Source organism: Lithobates pipiens, unplaced genomic scaffold, assembly GCF_037356315.1.
Source record: "Lithobates pipiens isolate NorthernLeopardFrog02 unplaced genomic scaffold, aLitPip1_a1.2 Scaffold_16, whole genome shotgun sequence".
NCBI lineage: Eukaryota > Metazoa > Chordata > Amphibia > Anura > Ranidae > Lithobates > Lithobates pipiens.
In genome coordinates, this window is record NW_027507748.1 from 128,197,225 (window position 1) to 128,219,987 (window position 22,763).

Here is a 22,763-nt window from a genome sequence, read left to right on the forward strand (position 1 = left end):
TCATTAAAACTTTTATATAGAAGCTTACAGTCTAATGTCCCTGCTATATATTTATGCATACACATTTGACAGGCCATTTAGTGTGAACACCAGTTAATTATATTAAATGATTGTGGAAATACAGTACAACCAGAATACCGTCTGCATAATGTATACACTATATGGCTGATATACAGTAGGTCCCCTGATGGGTATTTCAGATTCTGAGCACTTCATGATTGTAGTGTTATGCCTCGTACACGCGAGGAGATTATCGGACGAAACATCGTCCGTTTTTCTTTTTCATTTTTTTTTTTTTTTGCATGCTAATCTCAAGTCGAATCTGATGAATTTACTAAAGTCACGAAAATTCTCATACGACAGAATAAAAATTGTGATGTAATGTGTTGTAATGCATTTGTATTGCATTTTTTCAACGACAGCTGTACTGATTAAAACGAAAATCACACAATCTGGTATCGTACGAAAAAAAATTCCGTGCATGTGCAATAGAATAATATCGGATGAACTGCCCCAATTGGCTCTGTACTAACGATCCCATTATCGTACGATCAATTCAAATGCAGCATTTTTCATATGATTTTCGGATCATGTGTACGGGGCATTAGCCAATGAGCTGCCTTAAAAAGTTACATTTTTGCTATTAGTCGTGGGTGTTTTTTTTCTTGTTGGTACTAATAATTATGTGTGTATGCCAGTCCCGAACCATGTCTAGATTGGCAGCAGTTCACCGAGGAGCAATTCGTGTTCTTCAGATGTTTATCACTCAGCTGAATGAACGTGGCGAGCAGCAGATACCGTCTCTCTACAAGGAGCTTGGTCATCTCATCCGCCAGCTTTCCCTGTGTTCTGCAAAGCTGGAGGCCGGAGGGGATCCAGCTGCTTCTGATATAATCATTTCAATTCTCCAACAAACTGAGGTACATAAATTCTTATTTTTTTTTTTTTTAATGGTGTATGACTGTAGAAAAATGTGTTACTAATCAGTGTCTCTAAAATAAAATGGCATCTGCTATTCTTGACTTGTTTTTAGGGGTGCCATCCATCACTACTTGTTGAGCCAATGTCTTGGAATAACCACATGTGTATCAGGTGTTTGCTTCTGGGTTATTAACTCGCTATATAATAAAGGTTGCGGATGGCAAGCCTAAAACTATAGAAGTTTCTATACTTTATTTTTTCTTAAATAGATATTTCTTTTAAAGCCAACACCATCCCAATATCAGCTGCTTCCAGATATGAGGGCACCTGATTCTCCCTGTAAAATAATTAGTACATATTTTTTCCTATTTATATTGCACCTTCATTGGGAAATGCATGATGACTAATGGGGTAAATCCCTGCATTCAGGAGATTTGACTCTTTTTTTTTTTTTTTTTTGTTCATACTGGTATACTTGGAACTGGTTCTGCTCCTAAATGCAGGCACTCTACTGTGATGAATTTCTTTTTTTATTTTCTAACTTGTTTAATAGCAAGCTGTTGAACATCGGATGTGTTACATTTTCTAGTTTATAATTTATAAATAGGTCTCGAATGCAAAGAAACCCTTTATTGTGTGCATTAGGCCCCTTTCAGATGGGCAGACTCTGCCAGTGGATCCACTTGCTCAGTGGGGAATCTGTCTACTGATCCCCCGCTGTGCAGACAGATGACAGGTCTGTGTCTGCTTTGCCGATGCAGAGTGGACACGGACACAGCCTGCTTTCCTCTATGGGCGGTCGGATGGAAATAGAACGCTTGTCCTCTTCCATCCAGTATGGGAAACAGATCCTCCATCCGTGTGTTTTGTAGCAGATAGGATCAGATGTCGGCAGGTGTCAATGAACACATGACGGTTGACATCCACGGCTTCTTAGAGAGCAGTGGATGGTCTGATCGGTTCCACCTAAAAAAAAAAAAAAAAAAAACTATCAGTCTGCTTGTATAAAAGGGGCCTCAGCCTGTTGGAGTCATTGGAACGCCGCACATCGTAAACACTGCCTGGACCCAGACTTTTTTTTTTGCTCATCTCTGCTTTTTGATGATAATTAAAAAAAAAAAAAAAAAAAAGATAAAAAAGTTGGTTGCAAGGAGTACTCGTTTTGCTGATACACAGAAGTTTACGACATGACAAGAGACTCTATTCACAAAACACCAGCCTAAGGCACTTTATTTTCAGTCATGTGACTGTAATTTTCAAATTTCATTGGGCTCAGCTGAAAATAACACTTATTGCAATTATACTTCTTGTTGTGTTTAGCTTTGTGAATTGAGCCTGTGTTGTTGTCTTTTTTGGACACCTTTTCATAGTTCCCAACTGTCCCTGATTTTGAGGGACTGTCCCTGATTTGGAGCAATGTCCCTCATTCCTCCTCATTTGTCCCTCATTTTTTTCTGATCCATATAGATGTATATAAAATGCACTTTTTATCTATCAGAAAGTGTTTTCCAGCGCTAAACATTTCATCTGATTTCTAAATTGCTGTGTTAGTAAAATCCAAAAGCCAATATAAAGGAATAGTAGTGGTAAAAAAAAGCACTTGTGGGTTTAACCAATCTTGTTTTTTTTTTGTTTTTTTTGTACAATTCTCCTTTTTAAAGGGGCGTGGCAAGGGGTGTGTCCTGTGCCTGCTTACTTTTGTTGATAGGTGTCCCTCATTCCCATCTCAAAAATTTGAGAGGTATGAAGTTTATTTATTTTCTTTCTGTAGCATTTGGTCCTCCTCGCCACTGGAGGAAGTGGGGAAACAAACTTTGTATTGGGATAAATAAGCAATCCATTTCTTGTTCCTCATTCAGCTCCCTCTAGTGGTGGCCAGAAGCAGCTAATGCAGGAAAAGTCCACACAAACTGCTTCCAGGCCAAGATCCTTGTTTTTGAACCTTCTGTTTATCACCAAGCAGCTACCCCTTGCAATTGCCTTTGTTTTAAGCAGGCTGATAAGACAAGAAATTTGTATAAGCATTGAAAGTAGTTTCATCCTTATAGTATAAATAGAGGCAAAAGTGTTTTTTTTTTTTTTTCATTTTGGATAGAGGGGAGATAAATTAGAACCCCTGTGCAGTTTTTTATTGCTGTCTGTGCCCCACATTAACGAGATTCACCCTCTCTAGTTCTCCTGTTTACCATTATCATTGAAAGTAAAAGAAAATCCCAAATGTTGGGTTATCCCCAGAAAAGTAAGAGAGGGGAAATCTTCCAATGGGGGACACTAGTTCTGGTGACTAGGGATAAGCCCAATGTTCAAGTTGAACGTACGTTTGACTCGAACATTGGGTGTTCGCCTGTTCGCCAAATAGCAAACAATTTGGGGTGTTCGCGGCAAATTTGAAAGCCTCGGAACACCCTTTAAAAGTCTATGGGAGAAATAAATAGTGCTAATTTTAAAGGCTTATAGGCATGGTATTGTCATAAAAAGTGTTTGGGGACCTGGCTCCTGCCCCAGGGGACATGTATCAATGCAAAAAAAAGTTTTAAAAACTGAAGTTTTTTCGGGAGCAGTGATTTTAATAATGCTTGAAGTGAAACAATAAAAGTGAAATATTCCTTTAAATTTCGTAACTGGGGGTGTCTATAACATGCCTGTAAAGTGGCGCATTTTTCCCATGTTTAGAACAGTCTCTGCACAAAATGACATTTCTAAAGGGAAAAAAAAGTAATTTAAAACTACTAGCGGCTATAATGCATTGTCGAGTCCCAGCAATACAGATAAGTCATTGAAACAAAACGGCATTGGATCCCCCCCAGTCCATTACCTTTGGGTCTGGTATGAATATTAATGGGAGCCCCGAACCAAAATAAAAAAATTGTGTGGGGGTCCCCCCAAATTCGGTCTGGTATGGATAGTAAGGGGAACCCTGCACTAATTCTTTTTTAGAAAATTGCGTAGGGGTCCCCCTCAAAATCCATACCAGACCCTTCAGGTCTGCTTTTGGTTTTAAAGGGAACCCCACAGCAAAATAAAAAATGGCATGAGGGTCCCCCCAAAAATCCATACCAGACCCTTATCCGAGCATGCAACCTGGCAGGCTGCAGGGAAAGGGGGGGGGGCGAGAGAGGGCCCCCCCAACCGTACCAGGCCACATGCCCTCAATATTGGGAGGGTGCTTTGGGGTAGCCAATAAGCTTCCCATCCGCAAACCCCCCACAACCACCAGGTAAGGGTTGTGGGGATGAGGCCCTTGTCCCCATCAACATGGGGACAAGGTGCTTTGAGGGGCTACCCCAAAGCACCTTCCCCATGTTGAGGGCATGTGGCTTGGTACGGTTCAGGAGGGAGGGGGGGCGCTCTATTGTCCTCCCCTCTTTTCCTGCGGCCTGCCAGGTTGCGTGCTCGGAGAAGGGTCTGGTATGGAATTTGAAGGAGACCCCTACGCCATTTTCTTAACCAGAATTGTCTCAGGGTTTGAGAGTGGGTTTACATCCGCTTTAACTGAGACAAATACAAACTATTGAGGGATATGGTTGGTTAATGTTCAGTGTCTGAGGTTTACAACCAGTTTAATGCTACTTTAGATTGAAGCCTAGTAGCATAAGCTATTGTAGTTTTTTTTTTTTCTGGTTTAAGTCTTTGTTGTAAATGGATATATCGTGCATGGGTCCATGGCACTAATTATTTTAATATGCTTTGCTTTGATGTATTTAATGTAGCTGACCATTGTTGCTCTGGGTCTGTGATCCTTTCATGTATGTCCTATACCATTGTGTGTTTAGAACTTAGATTTACTTCTTGAAGATAAAACGTCTTCTCATGCAAGGAAGGCATCCCCAAACGCGACAGCAAGTAGATCACCACACAACAGGAAGAATAATTATGATACGAGATCACCTGTTAGAGAGGGCCACCCTCCTCCACCTATCCTCAAGCAGAAAGTGTTGCCAGAACAGAATCAGAAACGTGTAAACAGGCGGCTTGTGGTTGGTAAGCACGTTTTTATCTTCCTTTAAAAAATGGTTTAGGCGAGCAATATCTTCTGTTTCCATGTAGGGACTCCTATTAGACTTATGTCAATATTAAAGCCTTCCAAGTAAGGACTTGGAGATTGGAGTCATAACCTTTTGTATTCAACATAAATATGGGATGTCCGAAGAAGCCACACACGTCACATTACATACTGTAAATACATTCACACACACACTGCTGCTGACAACAGAGACATCTTGTTTACTTAGGCCTATATTACTTTAATCACTTAATGACTCCCCACAGCAGATTTACTACTACAGGGCAGCCGTTCTGTGTAGAATCGCGTACATATGCGTGATTGTGCACTTCCTTGTAGGGGGCGAACACAGGATGAATCAGGGGGTTCTGGCATTGTAAGCAATGCAGGGTTCCATCCTGATGGGGAATGTGATGGATTTTCTTTCCCTGTGAAGGGAATGTGATGGATGTGTACATCTGTAATAAAATATAATATAAAAATCCTTAGATGGTTGTCTTTTGGGAAAAAAGGCCAAAAGGGGGGTAAAGAACACATGGTTTGAAAACCCCCTTTGAAAGGGGCGTCTTTTCCGGGAGCTGTGGTTGCAAGACTTGTATGCATGGCCCGTACAAAGCGACATCCAAGGACGCAGAATTCCCATCAGGACTGTCTGCAGGGTTTGACCATGAATGTGTCCTATGATTATCTTGAGGGACTGGCTAATAATAAATAAATGTGTATTAACATGTATAGCAAAACCCTATCGGTTAAGGTACAGGAAAAGTAAATAAATGTAACCAAGGTGGCGTAAGTGAATCCCAAGCCAGAAGGAGTGGGATAAAAATATACCAAAAAATGCTAAAAAAAAACACCCACTTAAAACGATGTAATTTTACATTCAACTATTCACATGGTAAGTGGGTGCTTGGTTTTTTATTTTTTTTGTTTTTTTTTTAGCATTTTTCGGTGTATATATATATTTTTTCCCACTCCCCGATCCTTCTGGCTTGGGATTCACTTAAGCCACCTTGGTTACTTTTATTTACTGTGAGTATGGTACATCATATCCAATGGGGGTTCCCCCCCCTCCTTTGGCCTTTTTTCCAAAAGACAACAATCTAAGGATTTTTATATTATATTTTATTACAGATGTACACATGCTTGCTCCTGAAGAGTGGATAAAATTCCATGAAACGCGTCAAGATTTTGTACCCATCATTTTTAAACTGATCATTTGTTTTTACTATCTGCTATTAGAATCATGTACCCTGTCTAAATAATATATGAATTTTGTGTATATTTTGGTATTTATTCCTAAAACTAATGGGAAGTTAAGGGGTGTTATACCCACAATCCTTCCCTATGGAAATGGGTCATTCATGCTTTTTATTGTATGTATATTGATTCAATATTGCCATAATAGACAGTACCATGTATTATTATTCAAATCTGAGACATAAAAATGGAAATAATTAATCATTGATATTTACTGCGTGCCTCATTTAAAGTCCCACCCTGCTTCTTTTCTCTTTCTTAAACCAAAACTTTTGTTTCATTTATTTTTACTATTCAAAGCAAACCCCCCCCTCCATCCATGTCTCCATGCTTTATTTTGTTGAGAAATCACTTTGAAAAATTCCCTAACATTCCTGGCTGTGTTCATCTTGAGTAAGTAAGGGTATATGGTTCAAGTTGCATTTACTTCCTGGAATCCATCTGCCCTTAGCGTAAGCATGCAGGCAGGGGGGTGTGCTTAGCTGAGAAAGCCCTGCATCCCCTTCTGAAGCCCCCTGGGATGTATGATATAATTTGTCTAGGCATGGAAGCCAGGAAGTGACTGAAGATATAAAAAAAAAAAAAGTTTAAAACCGATCCATATAATCTACTTTCTTATGCATTTACTAATGCTAGCAGTATAAAGGTTAAAAATAAATGATGGTGATTTAGATAGTGACGTTTCGCTTTAAGGAGTCTGGAGGTTTAACCACCGGGTACATTTATCCCCTCCTGCCCAGGCCAATTGTTAGCTTTCAGCACTATCTCACTGTGAATGACAATTGCGCGGTCATGCAACACTGTACCCAAACTAAATTTCTATAATTTTGTTCACACAAATCGAGCTATCTTTTGGTGGTATTTAATCACTACTGTTTTATTTTTTGCTAAATAAATGAAAAAATACAGAAAAATTTGAAATAAAACAAACTATTTGGCAGACAAATAATCTTTCTTCATGAATTTAGGCCAATGTGTATACTGCTACATTTTAAGTTTTTGGAAAATGTAAAAAAAAAAAAAAATATATATATTATAATATATATATGGGAAAATGAGAATCGCGATTCTTTTGCTTAGAATGAAGATCACGATTCTCAAAAAACTGTTTTATTTGAAAAATGTACAATCTCTGAGAACATTAGGTTATCAAACCCCAAATGGCAATAAAATAAGCCATACAGAAAAGGGAGATCATCACTATAACACTGGATAACACATGAATGTGATTTTGCATGTAGTGGCCACTGACCACATCACTGGATTGTATAGAACATACAAAGGACTGTTCCTCCCCCTTGGATGGGACTTTTAAGGCCACACACAAACACTGAAGTGCATTAGAAATTTGATTTATTTCACATATAGATCACAATGGTCAATGGTTAAAAAGAATAATTTGTTTTGCTTTGTTTGTCACATGTATTATACCACATCTAGTGGTTTATGCCTTTAACCATTGATCATTGTTGTATGATCTGTTTATGTAAAAATAAATCAATTTCTGACGCACTTCAGTGTTTGTGGCCTTAAAAGTTCCATCCAAGGGGGATTTGGAACAGTCCTTTGTTCTAAAATAACTTAAGCCATAATACTGGCTTCAATCAAACAAAATGTGAAATAAAGAAATTACAATTACTTAAAAAAACCTTCAAGTAACAGTTACTAACAGATCATCTTCACTGTCAGTGTCAGTGTTGCCTAAGAACAGATAAGAGTGTAAATCCAAGGAGACAAGCGTCCGAACGGTTCGGATTGTTGTTGCTGTGAGCCTGAAGCTGGAACTGGTGCCCCTTCGCTTTGTGCAGCTTTGAAAAAGCTACCCAAGGTTCAGGTTGTGAACGTACTGTAGTGGCCACATCCCTGGATTGTATAGAACAAAGGACTGTTCCTTCCCCCTTGGCCTTTGGATGGGACTTTTAATGCCACACTGAAGTGCAATTGATTTATTTTTTTATATAAAGATAGATCATCACATACAATGATCAATGGTTAAAAAGATAATTTGTTTTGCTTTGTTTGTCACATGTATTATTATGCCACATCTAGTGGTTATGCCGTTAAGTCTTTAACCATTGATCATTGATGTTGTGTGATCTCTCTTTTTATGTAAAAATAAATCAATTTTCTAACAAACTTCAGTCAGTGTTTGTGGCCTTAAAAGTCCCATCCAAGGGGGATTGGGGAACAGTCCTTTGTTCTAAAATAAGCCATAGTAGTACTCTGGCTTCAATCAAACACATTTTAAAGAAATGACAATGAATGTAATGAAAAAACAATGTGAAAGAAATTACAATTACATTCAAAAAACATTCAGGTAGGTAGTATCATCATGATACTACCTGAATGTTTTTGAATGTAATTGTAATGTCAGATAAAGATAACAGATTTAAAGATTTTTAGCTAGAAACACGAGCCTATCCACATTTTGTGGCTTCAGTGCAGAACGGCGACAAGTGACAATGTTGCCCCTGTGCTAAAAACCCTTTCTGAAGGGGAACTGGTTGCAGGAATGCAAAGGTATTTTCTGGCCAGTGCAGACAATCTCGTATACTGCTCCTTGTGAGTCTTCCACCAGACTAACGGATCATCTTCACTGTCAGTGTTGCCTAAGAACAGGTAAGAGTGTAGCTCCAAGGAAAAGCTTTCGGATTGTTGTTGGTGTGAGCCTGAGGCTGGATCTGGTGCCCCTTCACTGATTTGAAAAAGCTACCCAAGCTCTTTCGAGCCTTCTTTGCATGACATTGTCCACTAGGAGTTGTAGGGGGGCTTTCCTTAACTGTTGTTAATTTTGACATCTCCTCTTTTAGTCTGTTCTGGACAGCAGTTTTGTTATCTTCATTAACGTAAGTCATCTTAAATCTGGGATCGAGGGTATGTCGAGAAGGTCTTGTTCTTTTTTTGGTCCTGATATTTTTCCTCCAGATACCCCATTATCTTTGTGCAAATAAGATCAGAGTCATCTTTCTTAACAGCCAAAACAGAAGACTGAAACAGGTGTAGAGCAGGTTTCACAGAAGAGACACTGACATATTGCTCTCCTGAAAGAGCATCTGTGAAGTCTGCCAGTGGGGTGAGAGTCTTGTCCACAGCCTCCAGGATCTCTAGGGCTTGCCATGTTGGCAAGAGGTGCCTAGCCTTGCAGTCAGAAGAGAGGACATGGGTGAAGGCAGCTTGCTGCTCAAGTATCCTCCTCACCATAGCCTGCCTAGATCCCCACCTTGTTGGGCACTCTGTCTTGAGCTTGTGGTCTGGTAAACAGTTGTTTTTGTGCCTCAGAAAGCTCCCTCTTCCTCCTCCAACTATAGCTAAAACACCCGACAAGCTTTTTGCACAAACCCATAGCACGCTCAATTCGTGGGTCCTTCATTGCATTCTCTATTGCGAGATGAAGCCTATGGCCAAAACACTGCAATCGTGTCCAGTGATTTATGGCTATGGCCTTTAGGGCCGGTTCACACAGCGAGGCGATGCGAGGCGACACGGCTCGCCTCGCCTCGCTCCCGCAAGTCGCCCCCGTTCTGTACAATGGAACCGTTCTGAGAGGAGCGACTCGAGTCGCTCCGACTCAGAAAAAAGGTTCCTGTACTACTTCTGGGCGACTTCGGGGGCGACTTGCATTGACTTCTATACAGAAGTCCTCTGCAAGTCGCCGCTGAGGTCCCCGCAGGTCGCGGCGAGGCAAGTCGGAGACGCCTCGCCGCGCCTCGCTGTGTGAACCGGCCCTTACAATGTTGCTTCTGTTGTCTGTAGTGATGCACACAAGATTCTTCTCCTCCAATTTCCAGTTGATGAGAGCATCCTTTAATCCCTGTGCCAAAGCTTCGCCAGTGTGGTCCTCAGGGAAAAACCCAGTTTTTAGGCACCGACTTGTCATCTCAAAATCATCATTAATGAAATGGATTGTTAAACTCATGTATGGTTCCATTGCTCTGCTGGACCATAAATCTGAAGTTGCTGCAAAATTAACTACATCTTGCAATTCCGTTGTAACTCTTTCATGACATTTGACGTACAGACCAGGGATTGCAACATGTGAAAAATAAGTACGAGAGGGCAATTGAAAGGGCTTATCAAGGGTTTGAATTCATTTTTTAAACCCCTCTTTTTCAACAGTGGTCATGGGAGCCATGTCTTTAGCCAGGTGAAATGTGATTGCTTCTGTTATTTCTTTGCGTCTGAGAGAGTTTGTCGAGTATGGTGTTGCATTAAATAATGTTCCTTTAATTGACGTTTGTTTCGTATGCTTGCACTCCTTGCAGGTACTTTGCGATTGAGCAGTATTCTTTTTCCCTACCGTCTCATATTGTTGTATGTGATTACGTTTCAGGTGATTAAACAGATTGGTGATGTTACCCTTTGGTGCACAAACAACGGCTAAACATTGCTTGCAGTAGATGGTTTGCTGAGTCATCATCTGGTTTGAATCCGAAATAAGCCCACACGTGGGAATAAGCTCCTCTTTTTGGAACAAAAACATCTGGGTTTTTAATTTTATCAGACTCACTTGCGCATTGCTCTACCTCTGAGTCTGTGGCTGCGGCAGCCTCTGCACTGTCTGCATTGTCTGCACCGACCTCTGCTGCCTCACTCATTTTTCTACTGCAGGCGCCAGGCAGGCATCCCCAGTGATTTGTGCCGATACAGAAGACCCCACCTAGGCTAAAGAGTCCTGTGTATATTCTCCAAATTGCTAAGGTGCTGTTGCAGCTCTCTCTCTCTCTTTCCGTTATATTCAACTGGGTGTGATGTGGTGGACGGAAGCAGACAGATCTGTTGACAATGTTCTTGTTGTATGTACCTAGAGAAAACAAATTGAGAGAGCACACTGTCATTTGCCTTAGTTTGAAAACACTGTCTTAAGTTGCAGCTAGCTATATGCGCATTGCACATGCATGCACTATTGCACACAGCACTGACATTTAAAAGGCAACAAACAGTGTTTTTTTTTTTTTTTTTTTTTTTTTTTTTTTTTAAAGTCACACAACCTGGTGCTGTCATGGCTGGGCCCCAAACCGCTTGCAGATGACAGTCGGACAGGCTAGGCTATTAAAGAGGGGCATGTGAGGAGTGGACTTAAAATACTGGCAACAACCACTGTCCCTTAATATATTATGAATATTACCACAGTCAGTCAGCTACCCCCCCCAGAGGCCCAGACTAAGACTCTCTGGGTCGCACTAGCTGACTACTGTGGTAATATTCATAAATAGGGGGATATCTGGGGGTAGCTAAGGGGGTAATATGGGGGTAGCTAAGCTGACTCAGTCAGAGTCAGACTGTCACTGTGGTAATATTCATAATATGGGGTAGCATAGCTGACTCAGAATGTCACTGTTACTGTGTGTGTGCTGTGGTAATATTTATAATATGGGTAGCGTAGCTGACTCAGAATGTCACTGTGACAGTGAGTGTAACTGTGCTTGCTGCTGTGCTGTGGTAATAATAATCATAATAAGTGGCAGTGGTCCACTCCTTGCTCGGCTCAATCACTCACACACAGGCTCACACAATACATGAATATACAATATACATGTGGTGGAAGGAGGAATCGACACTCACGTGTTGGAATTGGAAATCAGATCCGCGGCGTGCACACACTGCTGTGCTGTGTTCATTTCCTGGCCACAGTGAGGGTACCGCCCATGCCCAGGCATCACGACTTCCAGTTCCACTCCAGCGGTGTGTGTGTGTGTGAACTGCTCCGCATCTCGCTCTCCAATGACTGACATCAGTTCCAGTTGCTGACGTCAGCGTTACACGGCGACGCTTACGTAGAACTCGCGGGAATATCAAAATGGCGGGTCATCCAGCCTGGAGATCGCGAGGGGGGGTGAATCGAGATTGCAATCTTATTATGATTAATCGTGCAGCTCTAATATATATATATATATATATATATATATACTGACAACAGTGTCGTCTTATGGCTGTGATCTGGGACACTAACTGGTGAAAGTACGAAGAAAGAAAAATGTATATATTTATATTGTCTTTTTTTTTTTTTTAACTCCCTTTGACCTGAGCAATATAATGTTACCATAGTAACATTGTACTACTCCGGGGAAGTGATTGGCCCAGTCTGTACCATGTGATCACATTGATCAATCACAACTAGCAACACAATTGTATACAGTGGATGGCTTGAAAGAAAACCATCCATTGTGTACAACTGTCATGTGACCTGCTGTGATTGGTTACAGCGGTCACATGGTACCGGCAGCAGGCTGGTGCAGTGATCTGTCATCGGCTTTGTCCAGTGGAAACATACGGTGACAGATCACGCTGCTGCGTGCAATCTGGGAGAATGTCATATGATGTCCACCCGCATCGATGAGAGGTTCCCACTGGTTAAAGGAGGCCGAGAGCAATAGAAGGTAGAGTATGGAAAAATACAGTCACCAGATATAGAGTGAACGGTCCCAAAAGCAGATTGAAGATTGCTCATACATTAGTAAACATTTGAAATGTAACAATGTTGCATGATTGCTAGAGATTGCTCAGCTTTTAGCATGTTTATAACTAGATATCAAAAGTATTCTATTTGATGATATATTAAGGTATCTGTGAAATATTTCTCCTTTTTTTTATAGTTTGCTCAGACAAGCTTTGCCCTCTGAAGAATGGGTTTCTTTCGGTGAATGCTACACTTGCTGAGAGCGACGTATATTTCCTGCTGCAGCTGTGGCATGTATACACCCATACCTGCTACCTCTGCAGCTAAAGTGGTTAGTGGTTGGGTGGCAATAAAAGTACAGCTTAACCTTTTATTCCAAGGGCTATAGTTATAAAAACAATATTTGCATAGCGGTTCGCCCTGTGAAAGTACATGTACAGTATCTCACAAAAGTGAGTACACCCCTCAAATTTTTGTAAATATTTTATTATATATATATAAAACACAATATCACAGTGGAAGTGATTCCCCCATCCACCTCAAATGAGTAGATTGGGGAATCGGCACATTTTTTTTTTTAGTATAGCCCTCTGGCTGAACAAAAAAGAATGTATAATATGTACAGTATTTCACAAAAGTAAGTATACCCCTCACATTTTAGAAATTTTTTTATTATATCTTTTCATGTGACAACACTGAAGAAATGACACTTCGCTACAATGTAAAGTAGTGGAGTGTACAGCTTGTATAACAATGTAAATCTGCTGTCCCCTCAAAATAACTCAACACACAGCCAACATGAAAAGATATATAATAAAATATTTACAAAAATGTGAGTGGTCTACTCGCTTTTATGAGATACTGTACACTAGTTCTGTGCAAAAGGGCATAAAAAACGAATGAATTTAGGCCACCTTCTTTGCTGGTTGAATATATTTATTGCTTTAACCACTTGTCTTCTAGAAGATTTACCCTTCTCCCCTTCATGACCAGGCCAGTTTTTTGTCTTTTTGGCACTGCGTCACTTTAACGGACAATTGCGCGGTCCTGCAACGCTGTACATAAATTTATTTTTGAAAAAAAATCACACAAATAGAGCTTTCTTTTGGCCGTATTTGATCACCTCTGGTTTGTTTTATTTTATTTATTTTTTGTTTTGTTCTTTTGCGCTATAAATGAAAAAAGACCAAAAGTTTTGAAAATTTTTTTTTTTTTTTCTGTAAACATTTTATTTGCACCCATTTGGACCTTTTCATGATTAAACCTTTTTTTTGAAACCCTTTTTTGAAAAGCTTTTTAAATCAATATGTTTTTATTGAATATTTCACAGAACATAAGTGAAAAACATATAGAAAAATAGTCACTCAGATATGCACTTCTTCAGCTTATGATACAGTCTTGATGATTATTCTATAACGGAGTCTAATAGACATGTAAACCAAGGTAAAAAATGTGATATATAAAGTACTATCTTGTTAGATCAAGAGTAAGGAACACCGCTCCCCTGACCAGGCACCCCAACTGGGAACACACTGTGCTCAGGAGGGGAGCAGCGACCCCAAACCCTCTTTGAGGGTTGTTGTGGTGTTTTCATTGTAAGGTAACGTTTCAGCGGACAATCCGCTCGTGTGTGGGCTTCAGCGGACTTTTTCAGCGGACAGTCTGGCGGACTAAGTCTTTCGGAATTTCCGTAATTTTGTCCGTCCAAACTTGGTTTCAGCGGACAGTCCGCTCGTGAGTAGGTAAGTTGGACGGACTAAGTATGGCGCTTGCTCAGAAAGGATTTACACGGCCGAAGGTTGCATTGCAGTGTATTGGACGTCGTATTTCTAGTCCCGTCGTACGTGCTGTACACGTCATCGCGCAAGCTTTCAGCGGACTGTCTGTTCGTCGTGTGTGGTCAAGTCCGTTCATTTAAAAGTTGGACGGAACTTAGTTGGGCAGACAATCCGCCCGTGTGTAAGCGGCCTAAGTCTAACACTAGACATTATCTAAGTAATATATGAAATAGACAATATAATTTATGGATACTGCTACAGTTCTGGACAAGGTCCATTGATCTACTAGGAATCGATAAATTTGTGAGTATGACCTGTGTGGTGAAGAAAAAAAAGTGAAGTCTTTCTCCTACATGAAGGCATCTCCAGGCGTCAAATAAATTTTGCTGATGTAGGGTGTTTTGAAACGTTTGGATTTCCTGATGGGGTAGAAGAAGAATCAAGTTGTGGGTTTGCGATAAGGTTGAAGTCCCCACATATCACCAGAGCTCCCTTTTGGTGGGACAGTATCTTCCGAAAAGCTCTGTTAAGAAAGCGTATTTGGTTGGAATTTGGGATGTAAAGGTTCGCAATAGTGTACGTTGAGGAGTTGATATCGCAAATTAATATTATGAACCGTCCTTGTGGGTCTGCAATTACTTCATGGAGTTGAGATGAGACATTGTCCCTTATTGCAATAAGGACTTTTTTTTTTTTTTTAATCTGCGTTTGCAGTAAAGATATGGGGAAACTGCTTATTTGTGCATGGGGGGGTGGGGGGAGACAAACTATTAAAATGCATTTCCTGAGCATATCATTTTTAAATTGTTGAGCTTCCTTCCATAATGATTTTACGCTTGACAGGATGGTTAAGTCCTTTGGTATTTATAGAAAGAAATGTCACCCCCATGAGGACAAAGTAGGTTTAAATGTTTGACATTCTGTGTTCATGTAAATTATTTTGTGAGTGGAGAGTGCCCTCAAGTGGTCAGAGCTGGTATAAATTATTTTGTTAGGTGCTAGTGCAGACCATAAATTTGTGCAGGCATCTTTCCAGCCTGGCTGTGCTGGTGAAGTCTCTTTGGAGGTGTTGACCTGGGAAACAGTAGTGACTTCCTTTGAGCACTGTAAAGTAAGCTGCAAGTCCTGACTGTGGTGGAAAAATATAACAAGAAGTAAAATAAAACTGACTGTGAACATAAAAACTTGAGATCTGAATAACATGTTTGAACTTTTCAAGTGAACTGTCCCTAAGCTTTTAATGCAAGCTAAAAATAATCTTTCTCTTGGAGAGTGCTACTGTATAAAATTAATCGACGAATATACCTGTCTTCGGGGATCCTGCTTGTTACAGATGTTTATTCTAAAATCAAAATCGATGTTACTAAAACTACAAGTCTCCTCCTGCTTGGTCCAAAGGTAGTGGTGGTAACTAAATGGTTAATTAAAGTAGCCCAGTGACAATCGCGCTCAAGCTGCTCACACCTAGATTGGGTCCGCTAGCTGGGAAATCTTTGTGCCAGGTGCACCTGAGAGTGGCATTGTTACGCAAGTGACAACATGGTGTGAGATTGGCCAGTCCTTTGTCACGAGTTAGCGAGGAGGGTAGGGCTCTGATACCCGCTTCTGTCACAGACTGTGCTAAAAATATGCACTGTCACTGTACTAATGACTCTGGCTGGGAAGAAGTTCAACATCTAGGGGTTAATGTGTGCCTAACCAGTGTTTGTGTGTACAGTGAGGTGTTTTGACTAAGGCATGTGCCCGTTTTTACTCCCTTTGCAGGAAAACAAAAACCAGAGGACACTAAGGATCATAGCCACTATCATTGGGAAAGCAGATTTGGGCGGTTCTTTCAGGAGTGCAGTGTAACTAAAGTTAGGCTGGCCATTCAGTGTACAATTGTCCTTTAGTTTTATCAAAATTATATGCTATGAAATTGAACACTTTCAATTTGTGTGCAATCAAACAGACCTTTGCACTATAGAGTTGAAGGTAAATCTAAAGAAAACTGAACAAAGTTGCACAATGTTGGACAGCTTTGGGCTGCTCCATCATCCAGTGCTGGCCACAAACAATAATATTGCACTCAATATACCTAAACTATAATTGGTGCAAATAAACAAATACTCTCTCATAATATATAAGTGACTATAAATGAAATAATCTAGTTGCTGCTCCTCATTCAAAAAGTGTTTTCAATCACTTCAGTTCAGAGAAGAAAATATGTATAGTGCAGCACAACTAGCAACAAACTAACCAGTGCTTAAGTGTATATATGTAAAAAAATGTGCAACAATTAATCCTAAAACATAGTGATTGCTACAATTATATAATAAACAGTGGAAATCAGTCCAAACAAAAAAAAAAGCAAACACTTGTAGTGACTCAGCAGTGCATTACGCTGTCAATTATAGCGTTTGTATACTTTAAGTATTCATTTTTACCTACAGGTAAGCCTATAATAAGGCTTAGCTGTAGGTAAAAGGAATATCTCCTAAACCTGTAATTTGCATGCAGCCGCTGACGTCAGCAGCCCATGAGCTGTGAATGGCGGGAAGAAAACTCTTGCGTGCATGCGTGGGAGTAACGTCATTGCGGCTCCGGCCACTCGGCGCTGGAGCTGCGAACCCGGAAGACACGCCGAGGGCAAAATGTCAGCTCCCTCGGCGTGGACCGGGATTAGATACCGAAGCCTTGTTCTAAGGAAAGTATTTCATAATTCTGCCATTTGCATTACAGGCAAAAAAAATAAAAACATTTTTCCCTGTGGGTATATAACCATTTTAAACAAGATGCTGTGATCTTCCATCTCTGTGTTATAAAATAATCTCGTGCTCATAAATAATCCTCCACCAGTGAATGGATGGCCACTCGCCTTATACTCTCCTTACACTCGGACCCCTGTTTTACCAACGGGTCCCAGTGAGCACTCCCCTAATAGGGGTAAGATCAGATGATTGCTTCTGCTCCGCTCTTTTAATCTCCAACACCTCCTGTCAGTGTGTCATGCTCTCGATCAGTGATATGTAAAAATGAATCGACATCTAGTGCTCTCTGTCACAATTTTAATGTAATAAAAAACAAAGGTAGCACACTCTCATAAGAGGCACTAAGCGGTGGCCGCGTATCTTACCGATATCGGGCTCCCTACGTGCTTCAGCATAGACGGTGGTAACCACAAGATAACTGAGGGTCTGGCTCCTCTAATATTATTGCACCGCTGTACATGCATAACTGGATACATTAATAGGCAAAAGCTGTGTACTATTGCAGCAGCTGAAAGCTAGTGTGATTAGCCAGGCAAAATAATATTTTCTATTACAGATTAAGACTGTGCTTCCTATGTAGGAGTACTACATGGTGATTGTGTTTCACTGCAAGTGTATGGCCTGCTTTGACCCACAAGGATTCGGTATGCTCTAGGTGGCCTGTTTTCTTACATACATACAACTGGTCACTTGACAGATAACCTAGAAATGTGTGTAAAATGTAGAAGCATGTGAATATGGCACAGCAGATTAATAGTCGATTTTTACAGTAAAAGCTCATAATCTACCCTCCTGAAAATCCTTGGTTTTAGTTTAGGTTTTGATGAATTGGTCTTTTTGTGTAACGTTTATGATGTTCTAAAACTGAATTATTATAAATTATGTTATGTAGATGATGTCCCAGAATCACTCAGTGCTGCCACACAGACTGACCCTGGGCCTGCACTAGAGACATCGCCACCAGAAAGGCAAGCAGTACTTCGGTCTGCTATAGAAACATTAATTCATTCTGGTCATCTGAAGGACCTGCCTAGAGCGGAGGCTGGACAGAACAAGAACAAGGGTGTGTTGATTCCTCAAAGACCAAAGGTTTGTGCTCCTAACCCAATATCCCTGTATAGTGTATGCTGTGATTATACAAATACACACAACAAACCAAGTCTAGCGCTGCCCCCACTATTCCTATTCCAACAGTAAACAGTCTGAATGTATTTGATCCGCTCTGGGTGTTGCAGCTCTCCCACAAGTCCACTGGGTGGTGGACATAAATCTGAAAATATATAGAACGAGAGAGCACACGTCAGCCCTAGCGTGTTATTGTTTAATTGTAAAGTTCAATATGTAAAAAACGAGGTTTGCACTCACAGACATCCGATGCATTGACAACTCCATAGTGACCTTCTCTCCTGGTCTGTAAGGATCAGTTCGCTCACTGAGACTTTGTTAAAGAGTAACAGCAAGCACAAGCCCCCTACTTCCTAGTATCACGCGCCGCTCAGGGCGCTCGCACTGACCAGCCGGCGCTGTGTGACGTCACTCGTGGCCAGGGGAGGAGATGCACAGTGATACGGCTGACTCCTCTCTTCAGCCATATCACTGTGCATTCCCTCTCCCGGCCACAAGTGACGTCACACAGTGTCGGCTGGTCCATGTGAGTGCCCTGAGCGGCGCGTGATACTAGGAAGTAGGGGGCTTGTGCTTGCTGTTACCCTTTACTATGCCGCAAGTCTCAGTGAGCCAACTGATCCTTACAGACCAGGAGAGGAGGTCACTATGGAGTTGTCAATGCTGTTTAACATCGGATGTCTGTGAGTGCAACCCTTGTTTTTTACATATTAAGCAATAACACGCTAGGGCTGACGTGTGCTCTCTCTTGTTCTATATATTTTCAGCTGTAATTATACAGGCTGCACAGAAGTGGGGGGCATTTATCAATTCTGTCGCACAATAAGGCAGTGCTAAATAGGAGAAGTAGGATGAATCATGAGACAAATTTTAGGAGGAGGTTACAGCCTTAGGCTGTCTATATACTAGTACATTTTCGAATGAATGTTTGTACGAACATTCGTATGGAATTTCTTTGTACTTTTCTATGGCTGGATAATTGTTTTTCTAAAGTATTTCAAACTTTCATTTGCTTTTAATGTTTGATTTTGGAATGACTATCATTTCCTAAGCTAAAGACATATTCCTTGTTAGACATTCATTGGTTTGCGAAGCGTTTTCCATCCTGATCCTCCGAATTTTCTCATCGTTGTGGTCAAAACTGAACATCAATTTGATCCCATGAATGTTCCTAACATGAATAATTTCAGACAAAATTCTACTAGCGTGTAGCCAGTTTTTGTCATAAGATTTTTTTTCTTTCCGCTGCTGTAAAGTTGCACTGCACGTGAATGAAACTTGACCCTTACTACTAACTTCTTTTAAAATTCAAATCTACTCCTCTTCAATATTCAGTTTGTCTCATAACTTTGGAAATCTGTGAAAGTTGACTGCCCAGGAATACAGGTGCAGGGGTCACAAATGTATTGTAAACCTGTCAAAGAGAATTTGCTAAGTGAGAGGCAGCCTGCTATTTGTCCCCTGTACTATGATTGCTGTCCTGTTTTTCCCCATTAATAGGCTGGCAGAAAACATACATTCCTGAACATTAATTCAGACTTCATAGACAGAGAGGGATATTTATTTATTTTTATGCAAAGTGTTCCCTTATGCTACTTGTAGGGATTCAGAATGCCTCGAAAGACTGGGCCCTCCCGACATGCACACTTCCAGGAAAAAACTGTGGCATTCAAGCTAAAGGAGAACCGCCCTGTTGTCAGAGAGAAGAAAACTCCTTGGGTGCCTCCGAACCCAACATCTCCACCAGCTTCTCCAAAAAGGTACAGTAGTAACCACTGGAAAATAATAAGTGACCTCATTCACTGTCTGATAAAATAGGATTAAGTCCAAAAGTTCGTAATACACTATACAATATGCATATTGTTGGATCTACCAATATTTATGCATTTTAAAGGTCTGCACAAATGGATTATTTAGGTTTGCCTTCATATTTTACTGTTCTGTTAAATTTATTGGAGCTTGCACAATAATCTTGCAATCAGGTTGTAGTGTGTATGGCCACACTGAAAGTTTCTGTTCTTGGCTCATTGGATAACTTGTCCTCCTGCTAGAGTCATATAAGGAAATCCGATAATATGAAGAGTATTACAAGTATGCTAATGGCTACCAAATACAGCCCATTATCATTTATAGTATTTTTTTGTGAGTTTACTTTTGAATAAAATCTTATAAGTAGTTTATCCTTTTAACTTTATACTGTCCAATTAGATTAAACTGGAGCACGGAACAGAAAAGACTGCATGGCTCTCAATCTAGATTATGTAATGAAATCGAGTCCGTAAAGGAAAATGAAAATGAAAAGGAAGACCTCAAGAAAAAGGATACTTCAAGGTATTTAACCACTTGAGGACCGGAATGTTAAACCCCCTTTCTGTCCAGGCCATTTTTCAGTTTTCAGCACTGTGATTCTTTGACTGACAATAACTAAGTCATTTAACATTGTACCCACATTCATTTTATATCATTTTTCTGAGACCGAGATCTTTCTTCTGGAGGTATGTAATCACCGGGGGGGGGGGGGGGGGGTTCTACTCTATAAAAAAAAAAAAAAAAAAACCCTGTTACTTTTGGTTTCTGTTATAAAACTTAAAATACTTTTTTCTTTATAAATTTAGGCCAGAATATATAGTCTACAAACTACCGTATATACTCGAGTATAAGCCGAGATTTTCAGCCTCTTTTTTGAGGCTGAAAGTGCCCCCCTCGGCTTATACTCGAGTCATCGCTGTCTGCCTGCTCGATCAGCGTGTCGAGCAGACAGACAGCGGCCATTCTATTCTAATTCAAAAGCCGCGCCTCCGGCTCCGCCTTCGCCTGTGATAGGCGGAACACTGAATTTCCCAGCAGCCTGTGTTCCGCCTATCACGGACATCCGCTCATCCTCGTACTACGGACGAGGATGAAAGGATGGCCGTGATAGGCGGAACACAGACTGCTGGGAAATTGTGTTCCGCCTATCACAGACAGGGAGGCGCGGCATTTGAACAGGAAAATGGGCGCCGACGAAGAGCGGTGATCCTGGGACGGGACCGGACGGAGGCTCGGCTCGGCTCGGGACGGGACGGGACCGGACGGAGTCTCGGGACGGGACGGGACCGGACCGGACGGAGGCTCGGCTCGGGACGGGACGGGACCGGACGGAGGCTCGGGACCGGACGGAGGCTGGGGACACAGGTAGGCTGGACACACAAGGCCACACACACACACACACACACACACACACACACACACACACGGATGGACACACACACAGGGATGGATGGATGGATGGACACACACACAGGGATGGACAGGCATATCTCACCCTCGGCTTATACACGAGTCAATAGGTTTCCCAGTTTTTTGGGGGTAAATTGGGGGCCTCGGCTTATACTCGGGTCGGCCTATACTCGAGTATATACGGTATGTTATATATGATTTAAATGAAATGACCCTGATATTCTGACTGCTGGCCTCATTTCTCGAGGTTCTAAAATGCCAGAATAATACAAACACTCACAAATTCACCCTTTGAAAATACACACCCCAATGTATTTAGTAAGAGGCTTGCTGAGTTTTTTTGAAGTTGTAATTTTTGCCACAATTTTTTTTTTTTTTTTTGTGAAAAAGGACAGTTAAAGTGGTTGTAATCCTAACAAAAAAACAAACAAAAAAAAAAAAAAACAAATCCTGTTCCCTCATGGGAGATTAAACAGCACAGTGCTTGTGCTGTCTAACCTGTCCCTCTGTAAGCTGTAAAAAAAACCAAAAAAAAAAAACCTGTCTGATCCTGCCTGGTTCTGCCCTCCCTTCTGTCAACTGACCACGGTTTATCAAGGCTGCTGAGCCCTGACACTGTGGTCAGTTTACATACCTTCATCATCCACTGTGTCTCTTCTCTTCCCCTCAACCCTCCCTCCCTGCTTGTCATTTACTGGGAGCCGTCTCCACCCTCCCCCTGCTGTTGCTATTAGTGCTAAAAGAAACTTTATGAATTGTCACTGCCAGCCCCTCTCTTTTATCCAGCCATAAAACATAGTGTAAGCGTTTTTAAAAAAAACAAAGCCTCTAAATACCTTTTCCAGAGATCTTCAGGCTGGTCTTGTGACTCCCAGCCGCTCCCAGCTGGAGGGGCTGAGCAGCCAGCAGCACAGTCACGTGACCTCCCTGGCTGATGTCAGATCGAGATCCTGGATTTTTAAGGTCACAACCACTTTAATACATTTTGAAAGAGTTATTTCTCATACACAACACAGGCATACTTACAATTGGACCCTAAAGTAGTGTTTTACTCTTCTGAGAATGGAACTGTCGCATACTTGAGACTTTATCACTGCCTAAATGCATAGAGGGGCCCATAACTCCTTCAGGCTTTTGAGGGGCAAAAATTATATATATATATATATATATATATATATATATATATATATATATATATATATATATATATATATATATATTTCCTAACTTGATTTTCAGATTTTTTTCACCAGAATGGTACTGCACAGTTGGTGCTTGCCAGCTGAAGTTCAGTAGGCTTTTCAGTGCTTGTT

At 41.0% G+C, this 22,763-nt stretch overlaps 1 protein-coding gene across 1 annotated transcript in view; it reads left to right on the forward strand.

Moving 5' to 3' along the window:
• Positions 1-22,763, forward strand: part of KIAA0753 (KIAA0753 ortholog) — a 62,919-nt gene that overhangs the window by 15,323 nt on the left and 24,833 nt on the right. Inside the window, exons 6-10 of the mRNA XM_077480455.1 lie at positions 699-920; positions 4,695-4,902; positions 17,999-18,195; positions 19,834-19,991; positions 20,440-20,562. Of these exons, the coding sequence (XP_077336581.1) occupies positions 699-920; positions 4,695-4,902; positions 17,999-18,195; positions 19,834-19,991; positions 20,440-20,562 (908 nt within the window). The remainder of the gene's footprint in view (positions 1-698; positions 921-4,694; positions 4,903-17,998; positions 18,196-19,833; positions 19,992-20,439; positions 20,563-22,763) is intronic.